Below are 19,886 nucleotides of genomic sequence, written 5' to 3' on the forward strand. Positions count from 1 at the left end.
GAAATATCTTGTGCAATTGTTGGCACTTACAAATCAATTATTGACAGCAAGGAACAAAGTTAAAGGAGGAATAAAATTTTATGTCGTGTCAAAACAGCAAGACAATGACTCTCCCATACTTTTTCTTTCATTTGGTAACACACTTATTTTCAAAACTGCCTAGCAATAGTGACACTTAAAGTCATTCAGATTCTCCCCCCCCCCCCCCCCAATTTAACATTGGTGGGTCTAAAGTCTACAGATCAGAACTGTGCTTTCATCATAAATTTTGTCTTAGTCATTTTCCTAGTGTTAATTAATACTAATCTTTTCCTTTATGAGAATGGGGCGATAAGTCGGGTAAAAAAGCATTAAAAAGTGTTTTGTTTCACAAAGAACTCACGTCTTGACATAGTCCCCTCTGAGGGATATACACTTGGTCCAGTGATCCTCCAGCTTTTTCATCCCATCAGAAAAATGAGTTCTGTAAACTACCACTATCACTTCCTCATTTGATGAAACTTCCTTCCCAGCAAGCCAAAGTTTCAAATTTGGGAACCGGAAGAAGTCACTGGGGGCTAAATCCACTGGATAGGGTGGATGAGGAACCAATTCAAAGCCCAGTTCAAGCACTTTTGTCACTTTTATTGCTGATGTGTGTGGGATGGTGCATTATCCTGGTGAAAGAGCACTTTTTTGCATGTCAGCTTTTGTCTTTTTTCAGCCAATGCAAGTTTCAAATGAAGCATCATAGGGTCCAGTTATGGTTCTGCCTTTTACCAAGTAATCTTTGAGGATTATTCCTTGGGAATCACCCTACCAGCTGACAAATTGGTATTTGCCTTCTTTGGTGCACTTCCGCCAGCCTTTTGACTCGGGTCTGTAATGATGGATCTAGGTTTCAGCAACAGTCATGAATAAACACCAAAAGCCTTGCAGACTGCAAATAAACATCGCCAAACATTGTGTTGAAATATTCTGCCAGATGTGCTTGTGGTCAAGTGTGAGCAAATTGCAGCACCCACCCTGCATGCATGCAGCTTCTTCATACACAATTCTCAATGCAGGATGTTATGCACTCACTGATTTGAGTTGCCTACAGCCTCAGCAATCTCACAAATTTGTATTTGACAGTCTTGTGTTACCATGGATTTTTATCAATTGTTTCCTTTGTGGTAACCACAACTAGACGGCTGGGCCACACTTTGTCTTCAGTACTTCTCCAACCACATTTAAATCCATTAATCCAAAACTAAATGGTCTTAAATGATGGTGCAGACTCTGCGTGAATTTCATCCAATTCTGTTTTGATTTGTGCAACAGTCAAACCCTCCAAATGAAAATGTTTTCTCCATTTTCCACTGCAGTTGACACACTGACAAATTCAGATGGCTGTCAACACTGAATTGTATGCTGTACATTGCTGAAATTCTTTATACATCCCTGGGGGGTAATCAGGCTCACCAACCATGAAGGTACATCATCAATGTTCCAGTATTTCATGGACATTTACCAGACTTATAAAACCACCCTTGTATTTCAAAGCCTTCCTCCTTCCTATTTGTAACATCATATCACATGTGTATATTTATAAGCATCTAATTCCTATACTCTCCATTCTCTTGTCAAAACTATTTAAAAAAAAAAATTTAGTTGGTTTTACACCGTTTTTGTTTTGCATTTTGTTTGAAGCCTAACAATTATCGGCTGTACTCTGGAATTTTAGAAAGGATCTTTCTTGCATCTTCAACTTCTGTAGTCATGCTGGTATAGTTATACTTACTGCTTTGGGACTGTTTAATCATAATCAAATCTAGCGATCAGATGGTCACAATTTAATAATAGTGAACAACAGGTAATACTGGTCTTAGTTCTTTTATTAACAAACTAAAAGTTTGTTAATATATTACGACTGCTGACACGCTGCGATGTTGAAGGTTCTTATCTTAGTTCTTTGCTGAATATAATCCCTCTCCTCCTCTGTTGTTTGGACCAAGTTGTTGCACCTTCAGTATCGGTACATCTAACACTCTCATTTTCCTGGTTCTTACAGCTCCCTTTCTAATAGGAGAAATTTTAATAGATTTCCAACCCAACAAATTAAACTATGTTTTTAAATTGTGTGCTTACCATAAACACTGTTCATGTAGACAAATGTATCTCGTATTCCACAAATATTCTTAAAATTCATTTATTACATGCTTAATGTGTCTACTTTGACACTGAACAGAATAAAGTATGTTAATATTACACTGTATAAAACCTCTTGCTATATGAGAATGATGGATAAAACATGAAATTACCTGCAGAGAAATTTTCAGTATTATCCACAGGACGGTCAACTGTAGATGAGAAGGCTGTATCAAAAATGTCTGCCAAGGATGTAACACCAGACTTTGCTTCAGCAGTTGCAGGTTCCCACGGCCGATGTCGCGTGGGAGGGCCTGCAGTGGCCGGGGCAGGCGTGGTCACTCTGTCACCCATGCCAGTCTAAAAATGCTACGTAAAAACAGTACATTCAATTTCCCTTCTCATAGTACATTCAAAAGGAACTACAAAAAATTATTCCAAATATGAGTAACCAAACATAAAACATACAGAAAAATCTTACAATAACCGTCATTTCAGTCAATTTATGATGTTGGCTTCATAAAGTTTTGATGTTCCTTCAGTGTTAATTTAATAAACAAACAAAATCATGGTAATTTAGTAAAACAGTGAACAGATGACTGGGAACAAAACAGTCCATATCAAAATAGAGATGGTGTCCTTGCTTTTAGTTAATCTACCAAGCCAGTTTTACTGGGAGGGGAGGGAGGGGGGAGAGAGGGAAGGGGAGGGGGAGGGGGAGGGGGAGGGGGAAGGGGAAGGGGAAGGGGAAGGGGAAGGGGAAGGGGAAGGGGAAGGGGAAGGGGAAGGGGAAGGGGAAGGGGAAGGGGAAGGGGAAGGGGAGAGGAGGGGGGCTGGGCTACAGTTCATCCTCGCAATACGAACAGGGGATACTTTATGTCAACTTGTCTTGTATTTTAAAATGTTAAAAAATATTTATTGTTTTCAATCATTTCTTATACTAAATTCTGCAATTGTTTTGAATTTTTCAGTAAAACATAATCCAAACATAATCCTTACTAGTAAATGTGACTTTTTGCAAGAAATGCCGTATGAATATTTTCTAGTTCAGGACCCTTCTTACACATCTATATATCTTTAAAAAGTATGTTGAGAATAAAACTCAACAACAATTGAGAAAATTTGTATTTTTAAAAAATTAATATGGTGGTCATAAGCTATCCCTCCTCTACATGTACACATTACAGAAAATGCATTGACATTGGTAAGTTAGTGCTAAAAGATATTTTTCAGGTTCAGGACCCAATTTACTCATCAGTACCTTTCAAAAAATTATTTTGTTAATAAGAGTTAACGACAATTTTCAAAATTTTGTTATTCTTTCAGTTTTTTGTGGTGGGCACTAAGTATCCTGCCTTGGTAGCATGTGTTATGGAAAATGCATTGGTATTGCTAGGATTTACATGGGCTCCAAACTACAGTGTAACTCAGCATGTTTACCACCAACAAATCTTGCCAGAGGTGAAAGACGTAATATGTAACACATAAAAATCCTAGGAATGACTCAGGATCAAACCAGAGAGTTTTGGATCAGTAGTGTAGCACTTCAACCATGGGCATCTCTCTCTCTCTCTCTCTCTCTCTCTCTCTCTCTCTCTCTCTCTCTCTCTCTCTCTCTTTTTTTAAGCAAGGAAACAGTTTTCTCCAAGTCTTAGTAGTTTATCAATCTTTTTCTGCATGCCTGTCTGTTGTTCAACCAGTGCTCTATTTGCACAATTTGGTAAGCATGGCAACAAAAGTCCTTGATGGAATACAAATAATGGAAGCAGTAAAGATAGCAACTCACTAGAAAAATGATGTGTGGAGTGGTCAACAGGCACATACACAAGACCGAAACTGTTGCTGAGCTTTTGGATGACATCTCACATCAAAGTTAAGTAGCACAGAATATACATGCACAGAAATATACGGACCTAGATGGCTACATGGTATTGTCTGCCTACGCTGTAATGGCACTGTAGTTCGGCTGGGATGAGAAGTAGGGTCAAGTGGGCGAGATAAGAATAGTAGCATGAAGGATAGAAGTATGGGAACTTGACAGAGAGAAGGAGAGGCAGTAAAAACAAAGAATAAGAATGTGATCTTACTTTGGCACAGGCAGGATCAGTCACATGTGCTGTTGGGTGGACTGGGAGGATGGAGAAACAGAGGAAAAAGGAGACTGGAGAGGAAGAAGTACGTACAGAGTGAGTAAAGTGGGAAGGGGGGCCAGTGGCAGGAGGATAGGGGAGGGGAGGGAGGGTCGTAGTGAACATAGTATAGGGCATAACAGAGGCCAGGACAACAAGATTCAAAAATATGCTACAAGGACAGTTCACAGCTACGTGGTTTGGAGAGGCTAGTATTGAATGAGTATTCAGACTGTACAGGTTGTGAAAGAGGCAATGGAGTCCAGCATGTCATCCACAGAAGTGTGTTTCACTGTTGGATGGTCAGCTGTGCTAGAAACAGGTTGCCCAGTCAAACAGAGAGATGGTTTCAGGTCATGCCCACATAAAAGACTGTACAAAATTTCTGCAGAGCTGTATATGACTGCTTTCTAAGATGGATCTGCTTCTGGTGGGCCACCTGTAGGCCAACTTTCATGCCACTCAAACTTCCAAACCCCTCGTCTGGCTCAGGTTCACTGACGTCACCTTTATGTTCGGAACCCAGGGACAAGACACACTATCCTATCCTCATTCCTTCACGGCCTCAACATCTTCTCTCCCATACACTTCACCTGGTCTTGTTCAGCCCACTGTGCAACATTCCTGGATGTTGACTTATGACTTATAGCTATCCAATTGCACCACCAAAACCTCTGACCATGACACATCCACTAACCATCAAGAGTACCTCCATTTTGATAGTTTCCATCCCTTCCACACTGAATAGTCTCTCCCATACAGTCTGTCCACCCACAGTCAGTGCATTTGCAGCAATGAACAAGCCCCCACCTAGCATGCTGAAGACCTTACTAAGATCTTCAGACAGGCACTGGCCCACAAACTTAGACCACACACAGATATCCCATGTTTAGCCCAAACATGCCTCTAATTCTACAATCAACCCCACAAATCAGCTGCAAAGGCAAAGGAGCAAACTGTCCTCATTACATAATATCATCCCACCTCGAGCAATGTAACCACATCCCTTGCCAGGACTTCAACTATTTATCATCGTGTCCAGAAATGAGAAACATCACACCCACAATACTTTCTACCACTCCAAAAATGGTATTCCAATGCCAATCCAATTTACAAAACTTCCTGAGCCACCATTATGCTGCACTTCCCATTACATCCTGTCACAGGGATAGCCGATTCTACCAAAGGTAGTGCACCAGTGAAAGCAGTCATGTCGTACACCGTAGCCTTTTATGTGTGTAACTTCATCAACCAGCTGTCCATCTAAATGGTCATACTGTGGCCAATGAGTAGAATTGAGTACACAGCAGCACAACATGCTGCCAAGTACAACAAGCTCTACTTCAATGGCTGCTTCACAATCCGTTCTATCTAAATGATCCCCCCCCCCCCCCCCAAACAACAGCTGCTTCTCATAATTATGTTGATGACAATTGTCCTTATGGAAAGTCCTTCAATCACACAAATTCTCCTGGCCTCAATCGCTACTACCCACTGCACTACACACCGTTCCACTCCATCCCTAGGATCTCTTTCACTCATTCTCCTCTCCACAACAACTTTCTTTCCCTGCTCCTCTCCTTTATAATCCATTCCGTGTCCTTTTGCATCATACACAACTCTTCTATGACTGTGCCAGAGCAAGTTCAAGCTCACTGAGATCATATTACAAATTTGTGTTGCCGCCTCTTAAAACTCAGCTGCTCCGTCAGTATCAGAAGCAAACTTAGAATCAGGACAGTTAAAGAGCTGCAGTTAGCAGCAGTATGGTTCCACAAAGGACTGATGATTGGATTGTAGTTGAGCCTGCCAAATCAGGTAAGTTTACACTGGACACCTGTTACCTATAAGACAAATGTCTCCAACAGCTGCTATAATCTGGAGACTGTACTCAAAAATATTCAGATAATTAAAAGATTTTAGAAACAGTTGTAAAAGACACAGGAAAATATTCCAAAGTCAAGGGTAACAGTAATCAGAGTTAGAAAGAGTAAGAAGAGCCTTCTACTAAAGGAGCAGGTATGGGAGAGAGATGTCCAAATTACTACTCCCTGGGTAATCAATACCCAGTAACTAGCATTTTTAGGTCTAATGCAGGCCTCAGAGATGTGAAAATCTGTAGAAAGAATGTCATCTAATGATGCATGGGAAACTGCGCATTAGGCGTAAGCTGGAATGCTTCTTGCATAGACATAAAGACTATGTCATTGTTAAAATGTTATGCCAAGACCTAAATGAAGCATTTGGTGGAACATGTAAAATATAGAGCTTCAGGAGTCACTCACCAAGATGAATCCAACAAATACGAGTGTGAAGGATGTATCACCTCTCACACAGTCTGATCACACATAGCACAGCTACCATCTGAATGTTTCCTATTAAGACGTTGCTTGCATAACAAATTCCAGAAGCATTCACTATAATAAGATCCCATCTGTCCAATCCCTATTATTTTCAATACTTTTACTAAGACTTTTTTTGCATGATAACATAAATGTTTTCAAAAACACAGAGCTTTTATATAACAATAGTCACAATGGCAGTGGGGAGGGGGGAGCTAATGTGGGGCTACCAATCATCACATCTTTGGAGAGAAAAATGTCTGTACGCACCCTAATTTCTCTTACATTACTCTCATGAGCCCTATGCAAGATAAAATAACAGAGAAGATCAAGACCTGCTGCTTTCAGAGCACCGGTTCCCTAAATTTACCAGACAGTGTTCCTCGAAGACAGCATCACCTTTCTTCTAGAGTGTCCAAGCAAGTTTCCTGAGTGTTTCTGTTACACTTTTGTAAGGGTTACAATAACCTCTCCAATCAGCATGTGAAATATGTCTTATTTTAGCAATGGCAGTTAACAAATTTATTTTAAACCTTACTGAATACGCTACACCTCTCTAGATAGAAATGTGTGTGTCAAATATAACAAGTTTTTCAAGAAGAGTCATTGTTGGAAGCTAACTTTCCTTTCTATCAGGAATTTTAGATCATTCAGCATGTTATCCAATAATGTTGTCCAGTAGAATTCACCTTGCTCCTGCTACTTTCAGCTTCCAATGAATACCAGTGAACATATTTTACCTCATAAATGCTGTGTTAAGCAGCAGATAGTGCCTTCCCCATTAAGGAGGCTGGTTGTTATATTGTCGCAGAAGAAGCTGAGTAGCACCGTGGTGTAATGCTTATGATACTAAACTGTTGCATGGAGGGTCGTGAGTTCAAAACTCACCTGGACTCTACAATTTTAATTTCTATATTCAGTTCGAGTACATTCTAGAAGTATCCACAAATGTCAAGAATCATTTTACTGGAATGTTCTGTAGCTGTATATATACTGTATGTGTTCTGGCCGGAGGCAGTTCACTCCATGCTCTTGCATGTGCTAGTGCTGATTAAATCTTTATTAAGTAAAGTTAGTGTTCGCTATTCATCTAAGTATACCTTCTTCTAAGTGACATTATTCTGGTGGAGGCACCGGGTATTGGAACTTGTGATAGCGCACATTATCGACGACACAGTGGCTCCCATCAGGCCACAACAGAGCTGCCGTTTACATGGTGAGAAACCCGAGTTCGAGCCGTATTCAACAGATCGCAATCTATCGGAGACAGAAGAAGAAGAGGACATTAGGATGACAGCAACTGTGTGCCACCACATGAGACATCCTTCCGGGTTCTCTGGTGATGATGGCCAAGATCCAAACAAGTGGCTGAAGGTATATGAGCGTATAGCCAAATTTAGCAAATGGGATGACACCGAGTGTTTGGCTAATGTATTGTTCTACTTGGAGGGCACTGTCAAGCAATGGTATGAGAACACCGAGGAGAAGTTCACAAGCTGTGAAGTATTCCAGGCGGAACTGCGCAAGTATTTCTACATCTACATCTACATCTATACTCCGCGAGCCACCTTACGGTGTGTGGCGCAGGGTACTTATTGTACCACTATCTGATCCCCCCTTCCCTGTTCCATTCACGAATTGTGCGTGGGAAGAACGACTGCTTGTAAGTCTCCGTGTTTGCTCTAATTTCTCGGATCTTTTCGTTGTGATCATTACGCGAGATATATGTGGGCGGTAGTAATATGTTGCCCATCTCTTCCCGGAATGTGCTCTCTCGTAATTTCGATAATAAACCTCTCCGTATTGCGTAACGCCTTTCTTGAAGTGTCCGCCACTGTAGCTTGTTCAGCATCTCCGTAACGCTCTCGCGCTGACTAAATGTCTTCTATTAATCCAACCTGGTAAGGGTCCCATACTGATGAGCAATACTCAAGAATCGGACGAACAAGCGTTTTGTAAGCTACTTCTTTCGTCGATGAGTCACATTTTCTTAGAATTCTTCCTATGAATCTCAACCTGGCGCCTGCTTTTCCCACTATTTGTTTTATGTGATCATTCCACTTCAGATCGCTCCGGATAGTAACTCCTAAGTATTTTACGGTCGTTACCGCTTCCAATGATTTACCACCTATGGCATAATCGTACTGGAATGGATTTCTGCCCCTATGTATGCGCATTATATTACATTTATCTACGTTTAGGGAAAGCTGCCAGCTGTCGCACCATGCATTAATCCTCTGCAGGTCTTCCTGGAGTACGTACAAGTCTTCTGATGTTGCTACTTTCTTGTAGACAACCGTGTCATCTGCAAATAGCCTCACGGAGCTACCGATGTTGTCAACTAAGTCATTTATGTATATTGTAAACAATAACGGTCCTATCACACTTCCTTGCGGTACTCCCGAAATTACCTCTACATCTGCAGATTTTGAACCGTTAAGAATGACATGTTGAGTTCTTTCTTCTAGGAAATCCTGAATCCAATCACAAACCTGGTCCGATATTCCGTAAGCTCGTATTTTTTTCATTAAACGTAAGTGCGGAACCGTATCAAATGCCTTCCTGAAGTCCAGGAATACGGCATCAATCTGCTCGCCAGTGTCTACGGCACTGTGAATTTCTTGGGCAAATAGGGCGAGCTGAGTTTCACATGATCTCTGTTTGCGGAATCCATGTTGGTTATGATGAAGGAGATTTGTATTATCTAAGAACGTCATAATACGAGAACACAAAACATGTTCCATTATTCTACAACAGATTGACGTAAGCGAAATAGGCCTATAATTATTCGCATCTGATTTATGACCCTTCTTGAAAATGGGAACGACCTGCGCTTTCTTCCAGTCGCTAGGTACTTTACGTTCTTCCAGCGATCTACGATAAATTGCTGATAGAAAGGGGGCAAGTTCTTTAGCATAATCACTGTAGAATCTTCGGCGACACACAATGACAGAAGGGCAAGGCTAAAGATAAATTAAAGTGCAAGACACAGCATCCAGGAGAAACTACAGCTTCCTACATTCAAGACATCTTGGAGCTGTGTAAAATAGTGGATACTAGAATGTAGGAGGAAGATAAGGTTGCACATCTCATTAGAAGGGTGTTGCTGAGGACATGTATCAAGCCCTACTCCTCAAGGTGGTTTCGACAGCAGACAACTTCATAAAATGGTGCCAGTACATCGAGACAATGCATCAAAAAAGATTACACCCAAGAAGTTTGAACAGCTTCCAAATGTCGCATTGATGCCCGTGATGCAGAAAGCAACTGATGTCACAAGTGTACTTCGTCAGACAGTGAGCGAGGAAGTTCAGAAAACACTTGGATTGCACAGCAAGCAAAAAACCAAGCCGCTTCAAGAGGTCATAAGGGAGGAAGTGGAACAGACACTGAACCCAATCTCTCGTCCTTCATTTCCCTTAAAACAGTGAAAAAGCCGAGACCCAGGTGGAGTTACGTTCCTACAATGCCGTGTGAGGAACCTGTTTGGGCACCAAGGAAGACTGATATCTGGAGGACCCAGGATAACCAACCAGTATATGTTTCCACTGAGGATGACCGAGACATGTAGTGCACTATTGTCAAGAAAGGTGGCGGATATCTGATGACACCCACGCCAGAAGACAGCAGACCGATCTTACTCGACGCCAACTCCAGGACAACGAAGATGAACAAGAAGATGTGGGTGCAGGATGACGTAGGTCACCATCGCGGCAAGCTAGCCGCTGGAAAGGACGCTCCCCAACATGCTGATCAAGGTCTCTATCACCATTTAGAAGCTCCAGCCAATCACCTAGCTGCTGCAAGATGGAAAACTAAAGGGTGCGACCTTCCTTGGAGGTGAGGCCGCCGAAGAGAAAAATCCTCTGCCGTCAATCACTACAAAAATGATAGGAATCTGTGTCTACATCCTCACAGAAGGCTGACCAGCGCAAGCTCTTGTGGAATCTGGAGCATCATATTCATTCGTCACTTTGGAAAAGTACCGTCGCCAGTTGCAAAAAACCGCATTCATTGACAACAAAACATCTCTGCTGAAGGTGCCTAATGGAAAACATTAAAACCTACAGGAAGATGTACCATTCATGTGGGTATAAGTGGTCATATACAGCCTTTAGAATTCTTCATCTTACAAGAGTGTAGTCATGACGTCATTCTCAGATAGGACTTTTTGAAAGCTTCTCAGGCAATTATAGATTATGCTAGAAGAGATGAGATACTGTGGACACGAAGATGCGCATCCAAGTGTGTGGGACACTATGTGTGCTGGATGAAGTGATCATTCCTGTAGTCAGCACTAGAATGGTAACTGTCACGTGTCATGCAATGCATCAACCCATTGATCTTGTAGTGGAATGTGAGAAGCATACCACTGGAGAACAATTAGGTCATCCCAGCCTCTGTCATCTGTTTTAAGAACGGATTTGGTGAATTGTGGATAATTAACTGTCCCCGAGAACCGCAGATCCTGCCAAGACGCTTGTGCATAGCAAACGCAGAGCCATTAATTGCAGAACTCTCAAGTCATAAAAACCTCCCATGCCGAGTTTGTGGGCGAAATTAGCGCCACCACTACGAGACAAGATCTTCTAGCTCGACTATCACCAGATATCACTAAGGAACAACAGAAGAAGCTACTTGCCATTCTTCAAGAGTTCTCCAAATACTTCAATCCAAAGGTGAAAAGCAAATTAGACAAATTGACGGTGAAGCACAGGATTAGCACTGGAGACCATCAGCCAATAAGCCAGAGAGCATACCATGTGTCAGCAACAGAAAGTCGAATAATCCGCGATGAAATAGAGAAAATGATGAAGAATGACATCATTCAGCCTTCACAGAGCCCAGGGTCGTCACCAGTGGTTCTCGTCAGGAAGAAGGATGGCAGTTGGCGCTTTTGTGTTAATTACAGGAAGCTTAATAAGATAACTAAAAAGGACGTTCACCTCTTCCACGAACTGACGATACACTAGATTGTCTGAAGGGGGCTAAGTTTTTCTCAACCATGGACATGTACTCGGGATACTGGCAAATCGAAGTAGATGAGGCTGATCGTGAGAAAACTGCATTCATCACCCCCAAGGGCCTGTATGAGTTTAAGGTAATGCCGTTTGGTTTGTGTAATGCACCAGCAACTTTTGAACAGATGATGGATAATCATCTACGTCACCTGAAGTGGGCGATGTGTCTTTGTTACTTAGATGACATTATACTATTCTCAAAGACAATTGATGAACATATAAAAAGACTGAGGACCATTCTTAAGTGTCTCCAACAAGGCGGACTGAAACTTAATCCAAGAAAGTTTCTCTTTGGAGCAAAATAAATCAAAATACTTGGACACCTTGTGTCAAATGAAGGTGTGTGGCCAGACCCAGAATAGGTGAGAGCTATAACGGAATTTCCTATTCCTAAAAGTATTAGAGATGTGAGAAGCCTCCTCGGATTATGTTTTCATTACCATCGTTTTATCAAAGACTTTTGTATCAAAGCCAGGCCACTCCAAGAGTTGTTAAAAGCTGATGCTAAATTTATCTGGGGTGGTGTTCAACAAGATTCTTTAGAAGTGCTGCGAAAAGCTCTGACGACTGACCCTGTACTTGGTCTGTATGATGAGAGAGCACCTACAGAACTACACACAGATGCCAATGGGTATGGGATCGGTGATTTTCTGGTGCAAATTTCGTATGGAAAAGAGATGGTTATATCCTATGCTTCTAGGACACTTACAAAAGCTGAGAGAAACCACTCAGCTACAGAAAGAGAATGTCTTGCTGTGACCTGGGCCATGTGCAAATTTCGACAGCATCTCTATGGAAGGCCATTCACAGTTGTTACAGACCATCATCCACTTTGTTGAATGACAGGTCTTTACGATTCAACAGGACGAGTTGCCAGATGGGCACTACATCTTACAGAGTATGACATTACCATAGTGTACAAAAGTGGAAGAAAACACCAAGATGCCGACTGTCTCTCAAGAAACCCTGTGCAAGATAGTGACTGTCTCGCTGCACTCCAGGATCTCTCTGCTGAGCAGAAAAAGGATGCCGAGATATCTCAAATTATGCTTGCCTTAAATTGGTCAGAGAATGTTAAAGGACAATGTAAGGTAGTTAATGGATTGCTTTACATGAAAATCTTTGATCCGTTTGGAAAGAGGTGGCTACCAGTGATTCCTACACATGCGCTTAGATGTTCTACAGAAATTCCACGGCACACCTGAGGCTGGACATTTAGGATTTATTAAGACATATGATAGAATCCGCAAGAGGTTTTTCTGGCCATGTTTATTTAGGAGTGTCCGTCGCTATGTGTCGCACTGTCGAGAGTGCCAGTGGAGAAAGGCAGTTCCTCAGAAACCACCTGGCCAACTCATACCAATTCCACCTGGCCGAAATTCCTTTCCAGCGTGCTGGGATTGACCACCTCAGACAATTTCCAATGTCTGCTAGTGGCAATAGGTGGATTATTGTATGCACTGATTATCTGACACGCTATGCCATTACAAAAGGCGTGAAAACAGCCGAAGCATCAGAGGTAGCTGAATTCATTGTGGAAGACTTTGCATTAAAACACTGTGCCCCAAGGTCATTAATTATGGATTGAGGAAAAGTTTTTCAATTGAGTATTGTGACAGAGATAAACCGTCGTCGTAACATTACTCATCACATGACAACTGCCTACCATCCATAAACTACCGGGCTTACAGAATGCCTTAATAAGACCTTGGCCGACATGGTATCAATGTTCATCAATGTTGAGCAGAGACTGGGATGAGGTGCCACATTTTGTGACATTTGCCTACAACACCGCCAAACAAGACACCACAGGATTTACGCCATTTTTCCCGGTGCATGGGTGTGAGGTGACTTATGACGATGGATACTGTGTTTCAGCTTCATCCTGATGACATGGAAGACGACTTCATTGGCCAGGTGTTAACCAGTGCTGAGGAAGTGTGGCAGTTAGCTCGACTGCGCACGCTGCAGGCTCAAGAAACGATCCCCGAAGGTATGATGCAAGCCACTGCCCTGTTGTCTACCAGCCTGGTGACCTTCTCTGGATCTTCACTCCCCTTCGGAAGGTTGGTCTCTCTGAGAAGCTCCTCAGGTGCTACTTTGGATCTTATAAGGTTGTAAGACAGTTGTCTGATGTTACTTATGAAGTTGAAGATTTCGACCACGACAAAGGCAACGAAAGATCAGAGATACGGTCCACATCCTTCGAATGAAGCCCTGTAAGTATCCTGCAACCCAGGGAAAATTCAAAGCTCCAGTGACAGGCAGCAAGTGGAAAGGTGACGAAGAGCGTAGCAGAAAAGAAAGTTCTAAGAAGATCACTGCCAGGGCGAACATCAGTCAATGGGAGTCGAAGTATGCAGGACCGTGGACACGTTCCCGGACTAGGAGGACATAACAACGAGACGCTCTTCTCTTAAGGAGGGAGCAATGTCGCAGAAGAAGCTGAGTAGCACCATGGTGTAGTGGTTATGATACTAAACTGTTGCATGGAGGGTAGTAAGTTCAAAACTCACCTGGACTGTACAATTTTAATCTCTATATTCGGTTCAAGTACATACTAGAAGTATCCGCAAATGTCAAGAATCATTGTACTGGACTGTTCTGTAGCTGTATATATACTGTATGTGTTCTGACCAGACGAAGTTCGCCCCGCACTCTTGTATGTACAAGTGCTGAATAAACCTTTGTTAAGTGAAGTTAGTGTTCGTCATTCATCTAATTACACCTTCTTCTACATGACAATATGAGTCATTTCATGTCAGAGAGACCAGTAATAAAAAGTGTCCCCCACTCTACCATCTCCAAATGTAATGAAATTTGGTGTGAATGTTCTGTATGATCTTTGATAGTTATATACCAAATTTCAGTTCTGTGTCTTCAGTGGTTGAATTTTTAAGGGCTTTTAAAGAGAGGCTACTCACCTTCGCATCACGTATGAAGGTCCAAACGTGTAAAGTTTGCTAGGCTTTTTGGAAAGTTCTAGCAAACATTTGGCCATTTGCTTTAATATACATAAACAACTTTTTATGCCAAATCACACCATGGCAAAAAATTAGGGATTTAACCGCACCTAAATATAGATATAAGCCTCGAAAGTAGCATGCTGAATAACGGCATGGTAAAACATTAGGGATTCAGCCACACCGAAATATAGATACAAGCCTCGTAATTGGCTAAAAAGTTTGCCACACAACTGAGAGCGCCAAGGTTTCATTGACCACTGCTACTTTTCATATAAACCAATCACACCAAAATTTCATAGGATTATTCCCACCTATGGTGTTAATATATGGATCAAATTTAATTTACATTCGATGCCTAGGTGAAGAGATTTGAATATGCAAAGTTGGCCAAAATTTTCTACGTGCAACTTTTAGGGTGTTTTTGGGGGAGCAGGCAATATCTGAACTGAGACTTGTTCAATACTTCTTTTTTTTTTTTTTCTTGCCACAAATGGGAAGAGCGTGCTTTAAGTTTTCAAAGCTAGATCGTTTAATTTCTGGATCTTGCACTGATGAGTAAGAATATCAATCAAAAGCACGGAAATGGATTATTGATAAATACTAAAAATTAATACTGTTTGAAATTGTAAATCAAAATATGTATAAATTGTCTCTTAATAGAATAAAATTTACTTGTGGTTTAGGGAATGTAGCTATGCTAAACAAGTATTTTTACATTACATTACAGAATATAAATATAATAAAACATTATAAAATGCTGGTAACACTATAATATCTAGAAGATCATAATGGAATGCTATATTGCCTTTAGAATGTTTTACTGTGTCACTGAGTTTCCATGGGCATTATAAGGCAGCAATAGTTTTTTAAGGCTCTATACTCACAATGACGCATTGCTGAATCACACCACTTTCAACTGTTGCTTTCATTATTGGCAAAATTTTCACAGTGGCAGTCTTCTGTGTAGTGTTATATTTGGTGTTGACATTGTACAATTGTAGGGTTAATTGCTGAGTCTACCATCAATAATCATTGTTGCAGCTGAATCTGTTACAAGTACATTACAAAAACTGTGAGATTTTAAGTGAATGAGTCATATGAATCAGTATGTGTAACAGAATCTTACATAATGCTTCAAACCTGCATATTCAAGAGCTTCCAAAATTGCTTGTTATAGGTTAATAACTATTGCATAAAATGAACCAAAAGACCCTTGCACCCTGCTACTGTGGTGAATGATTCATATGAATCAGTATTTGTAACAGAATCGTACATACTGCTTCGAACCTGCATATTCAAGAGCTTTCAAAATTGCTTTTTATAGGTTAATAACTATTGCTGATTGTCATAAGTCATCACCATTCTATTATGAAAAAAGCCAACTACAACCATTTAAGGACTTGTCAACAATGGACAAGGAGCTTCTACAGCATATGTCTGTGCTTTATTTTACTGAATATGCCAAATCAGTTCATAACACAATGCCTTCATGACATTTTTTTCAGTTTTGCAGAAGACATGCTGCAACCCATTTGGTAAAGAAAACCATGTAACCAAAAAGGTTTTAACACCAGTAACCATTGCAGTGTCTACTATGTTGAATTTACTGATTACCAAAGAGTTTAAACAAGATCAGAAAATTTGTACCAATTGTAGACATGAAGTGGCCCAAAACAAACCACCCCACTAGGATAAGCAACAATCAACATCCACTAAAGAGATGGATGATGATGATGACGATGATGATGCTTGCTTTACTGCTAGTGCTTCATTCATCATCACTTGGAGAGTCGCCATTAAAGCTTCAATGGAACAGCAAAAGGGATTCAATGGGATATATACAGCGCAAAGTTCTGAAAGCCCAAGGCAACATTACTAAGATAATTGCCACAGCTGCTGATGTGAACCATGTAGATATTGATCAAGTACAAACAGAAGAGTGCCAAAAACGTAAAGATACGGATATCTTAATTGAGGAACTTAAGCTTAAACTTCAGACTTCTTCAAGCAATTGCTGTAAAGTTCAAATTTTGACCCTGGCCCCAAATAGCTGGAATACCGAAAAAATGGCTGCAAACTAAAAAAAATGGCTCTGAGCATTATGTGACTTAACTTCTGAGGTCATCAGTCGCCTAGAACTTAGAACTAATTAAACCTAACCAACCTAAGGAGATCACACACATCCATGCCCGAGGCAGGATTCGAACCTGCGACCGTAGCGGTCTCGCAGTTCCAAACTGTAGCGCCTAGAACCACACGGCCACTCTGGCCGGCTGCAAACTAAAAAGGGAAAAATGTTTAATGATGAAGTAAAACAAAAGTCCTCACTTTTTTCTTAAGCTAAAGCATTTTCTGGTTTATGCCCAAACAAAAAGGAATGTGTTGCAGTACAAATAAATGGGGAAAAGATTCACAAGTAGAAATGCCTGCTCCTTTGTAACATGAAAGAAATGTTCATAGCCCACTGTCAGCAATATGGAAATCAACAGAGCTTCTCAAAATTTTGTGGGCTCAGGGAAAAATGCTTCTGGATCACATTCAGTATGTGTATGTGCAACGTTGCGAAGATGTCCAGGAAAAATGGAACTAGACGCTTTTCTTGAAGACACTTTTGAAGACTGTGGTCCTGAAGAAGCAATGGAATAGAAGCAATGGTTCCATACACACAGACACACATTGGAGACAAGTTAGAGAACTGTTGAAGATTTCATGAAAGCACTGATTTTGAAAATCACCAGTTTTAAGATACCATCACTTTGTGCCAAAACAGCAAAGTTTATACATGATACGACTAAAAGGAATTCCTGCAGAAAATGAATTACCCATATTGATGGATTTTGCTGAGAATTATTCATTTTTTGCTCAAGATGCTGAACAAGGATTTCATTGGGAGAACAGTCAGACCACATTACATCCATTTGCTGTCTATTTTGGTGGCAAAGAATGTCAAAGTAATAACATTTGTATGATCAGCGACTGTCCCCGCCATGATACCACTGCTGTCCATGCCTTTGAAATAAAGATGATGGCATATTTACAGACAAAGGCTGGAAACATTAAGAGCATTTATTACTTTAGCGATGGTTCAGCTGCTCTATAGAAGAATCCCAAAATTTCATCAATATGAAAAGGATTTCGGCATCACTGCCAAATAGAATTTTTTTGGAACAGCAAAAAGCTTAGCGGCTCGTGCTAGTCTACAGAGGTCCTTACATGACCAGATATTGACTTAATATGATTTGTTCAAATTCTGTGATGATAGTATTCCAGGCATAGTTTTTTTATGTACCAAAAGAAGAAATGGAAAAAATTCAGCCTGATCAAGACACGAGGTCAGCAGGGGACACATACCATTAAGAGTAAATGAAACATTGGTGACAGACGTATATAGTGTTGCAGAACTATTTAACAAACATTTCATAACTGTTACTGAAAAGATGTTGTCAGATTCTGTAGATGCTGCTATGGAATACCTCAGACCAGACATTTCAGGTAACCTCCATAATATGAATTTGACCCTCACTACCCCCGCAGAAATAACGTCCATCATAAAATATTTAAAACAAAAACATCTAGTGGGCATGATGAAATATCAACAAAGCTAATTAAAGAATGTGATTCTGAGTTAAGTAACAGATTAAGTTATCTGTGTAACCAGTCGTTTATCAGTGGAATATTTCCTGAATGGTTAAAATATGCTGAAGTCAAGCCACTGTTTAAGAAGGGAGATACAGAAATAGCATCAAATTTCCGTCCAATTTCACTGTTGCCTGCATTCTCAAAAATTTTAGAAAGAGTACCGTATTTACTCGAATCTAAGCCGCACTTTTTTTCCGGTTTTTGTAATCCAAAAAACCGCCTGCGGCTTAGAATCGAGTGCAAAGCAAGCGGAAGTTCTGAAAAATGTTGATAGGTGCCGCCACAACTAACTTCTGCCGTCGAATATATGTAGCGCTACACAGGCATCCTTTGTAGGCACAAAGACAAATACTGGCGCCAAAACCTCTGCATCAGTAGATAAAATTTTAAACAAAATTGGAAGACGAGCTTTTTTTCTCCGCCCGAGTTTCGACCACTGCGTTTTCATACATAATCCAACGAAGTAAATACAAATTCCGTATTGTTCATCTTCGAATTTCAATGTACTACAAAAATCCGACTGGTAATACTGGGATTTTTGTCAATATGGCCAACTCTACGTTCTGAATTTTTTCTTACCTGTGAGAACATATGGTTGCTAATAGGAACCTGATGAAATGTGAATCACATGCAGTATTCTCTTCACCATAAGAATAATACGAATATAAACATTTTGCCATGTATTCTTTCGTGTTTGCTTCTATCTCATTTAAATCCTATCTGCCAAATAAACTACGAAACTAGAGTGAGACAACAGCAAACGCGGAAGAATATACATATCGTGTCATGTTTATATTCGTATTACTCTTATGCCTAATAGTGATACAGTCAGAAATGAAGCACGGCAACTGACTAGATTTTTAAATCTAAGATGACCAATTTCTGTGCAGAATTTGATGTACTAAAGAAGCGGCCGCAAAGATTTTCAAACGGAGAAAAATTTTCGCCAAACTCTCGTTCAGAACATGTTCTATCATATGCAGTCTATTATTTGGTTCTTGTTGATCATTATCAAAGAAAGCAGCAGTGTAAGTAACAACAAATAGCAGTCTCTTGCCACTGTTTCGCTAATGAGACGATTCCTCTCTTTTTTAAATTGTAGGCGGCGGTAGCGCGCACAAAAGCAAGCCATGCCGCGAGCAGCGACAGGCCGTAAACTCGCACTATCAGAATGCGACAAACAATGCATGACACAGTATAGTAATGCATTTTCAGCTTCGAGTGACTAACGTAAACACCTATAACATAGAAAACGGCACTTATCAGATCAAAGCAAAATAAGCAATCGATTCAAACCAGACGAAGCACGTGAAAAAGGAAGGGTATCCGTATAAATACGGACGGAGCACCTGATGCATAGCAATGGCTACCTGGTAAAGCTTAACTGCTAAGCTTTCGACTCGAACCAAACTACTGTAGCTGTATCGTCATTCATTCGACCTAAATTGTGTCTCATATTACAATGGACCAACTTTGTTTCGATTTGGAGGTGCGGCCTAAAACTTTTCTCTCCCCTTGAATTTCGAGTCTCAAATTTCAGGTGCGGCTTAGATTTGGGAATTTTTTTTTTCCTTTATTTCGAGTCTCATTTTTCAGGTGCGGCTTAGATTCGAGTGCGGCTTAGATTCGAGTAAATACGGTAATGTACAATCGGCTTTATACCCATCTTATCTCAAATAA

At 40.7% G+C, this 19,886-nt stretch overlaps 1 protein-coding gene across 2 annotated transcripts in view; it reads right to left on the minus strand.

Moving 5' to 3' along the window:
- Window positions 1–19,886, minus strand: part of LOC126187885 (E3 ubiquitin-protein ligase Arkadia-like) — a 343,683-nt gene that overhangs the window by 310,143 nt on the left and 13,654 nt on the right. For both annotated transcript variants that reach the window (XM_049929229.1, XM_049929228.1), the window contains exon 2: window positions 2,283–2,478. In XM_049929229.1, the coding sequence (XP_049785186.1) occupies window positions 2,283–2,463 (181 nt within the window). In that variant the 5' untranslated portion in view covers window positions 2,464–2,478. The remainder of the gene's footprint in view (window positions 1–2,282; window positions 2,479–19,886) is intronic.

The sequence above is a fragment of the Schistocerca cancellata genome, chromosome 5, assembly GCF_023864275.1.
Source record: "Schistocerca cancellata isolate TAMUIC-IGC-003103 chromosome 5, iqSchCanc2.1, whole genome shotgun sequence".
In the NCBI taxonomy this organism is placed as follows: domain Eukaryota; kingdom Metazoa; phylum Arthropoda; class Insecta; order Orthoptera; family Acrididae; genus Schistocerca; species Schistocerca cancellata.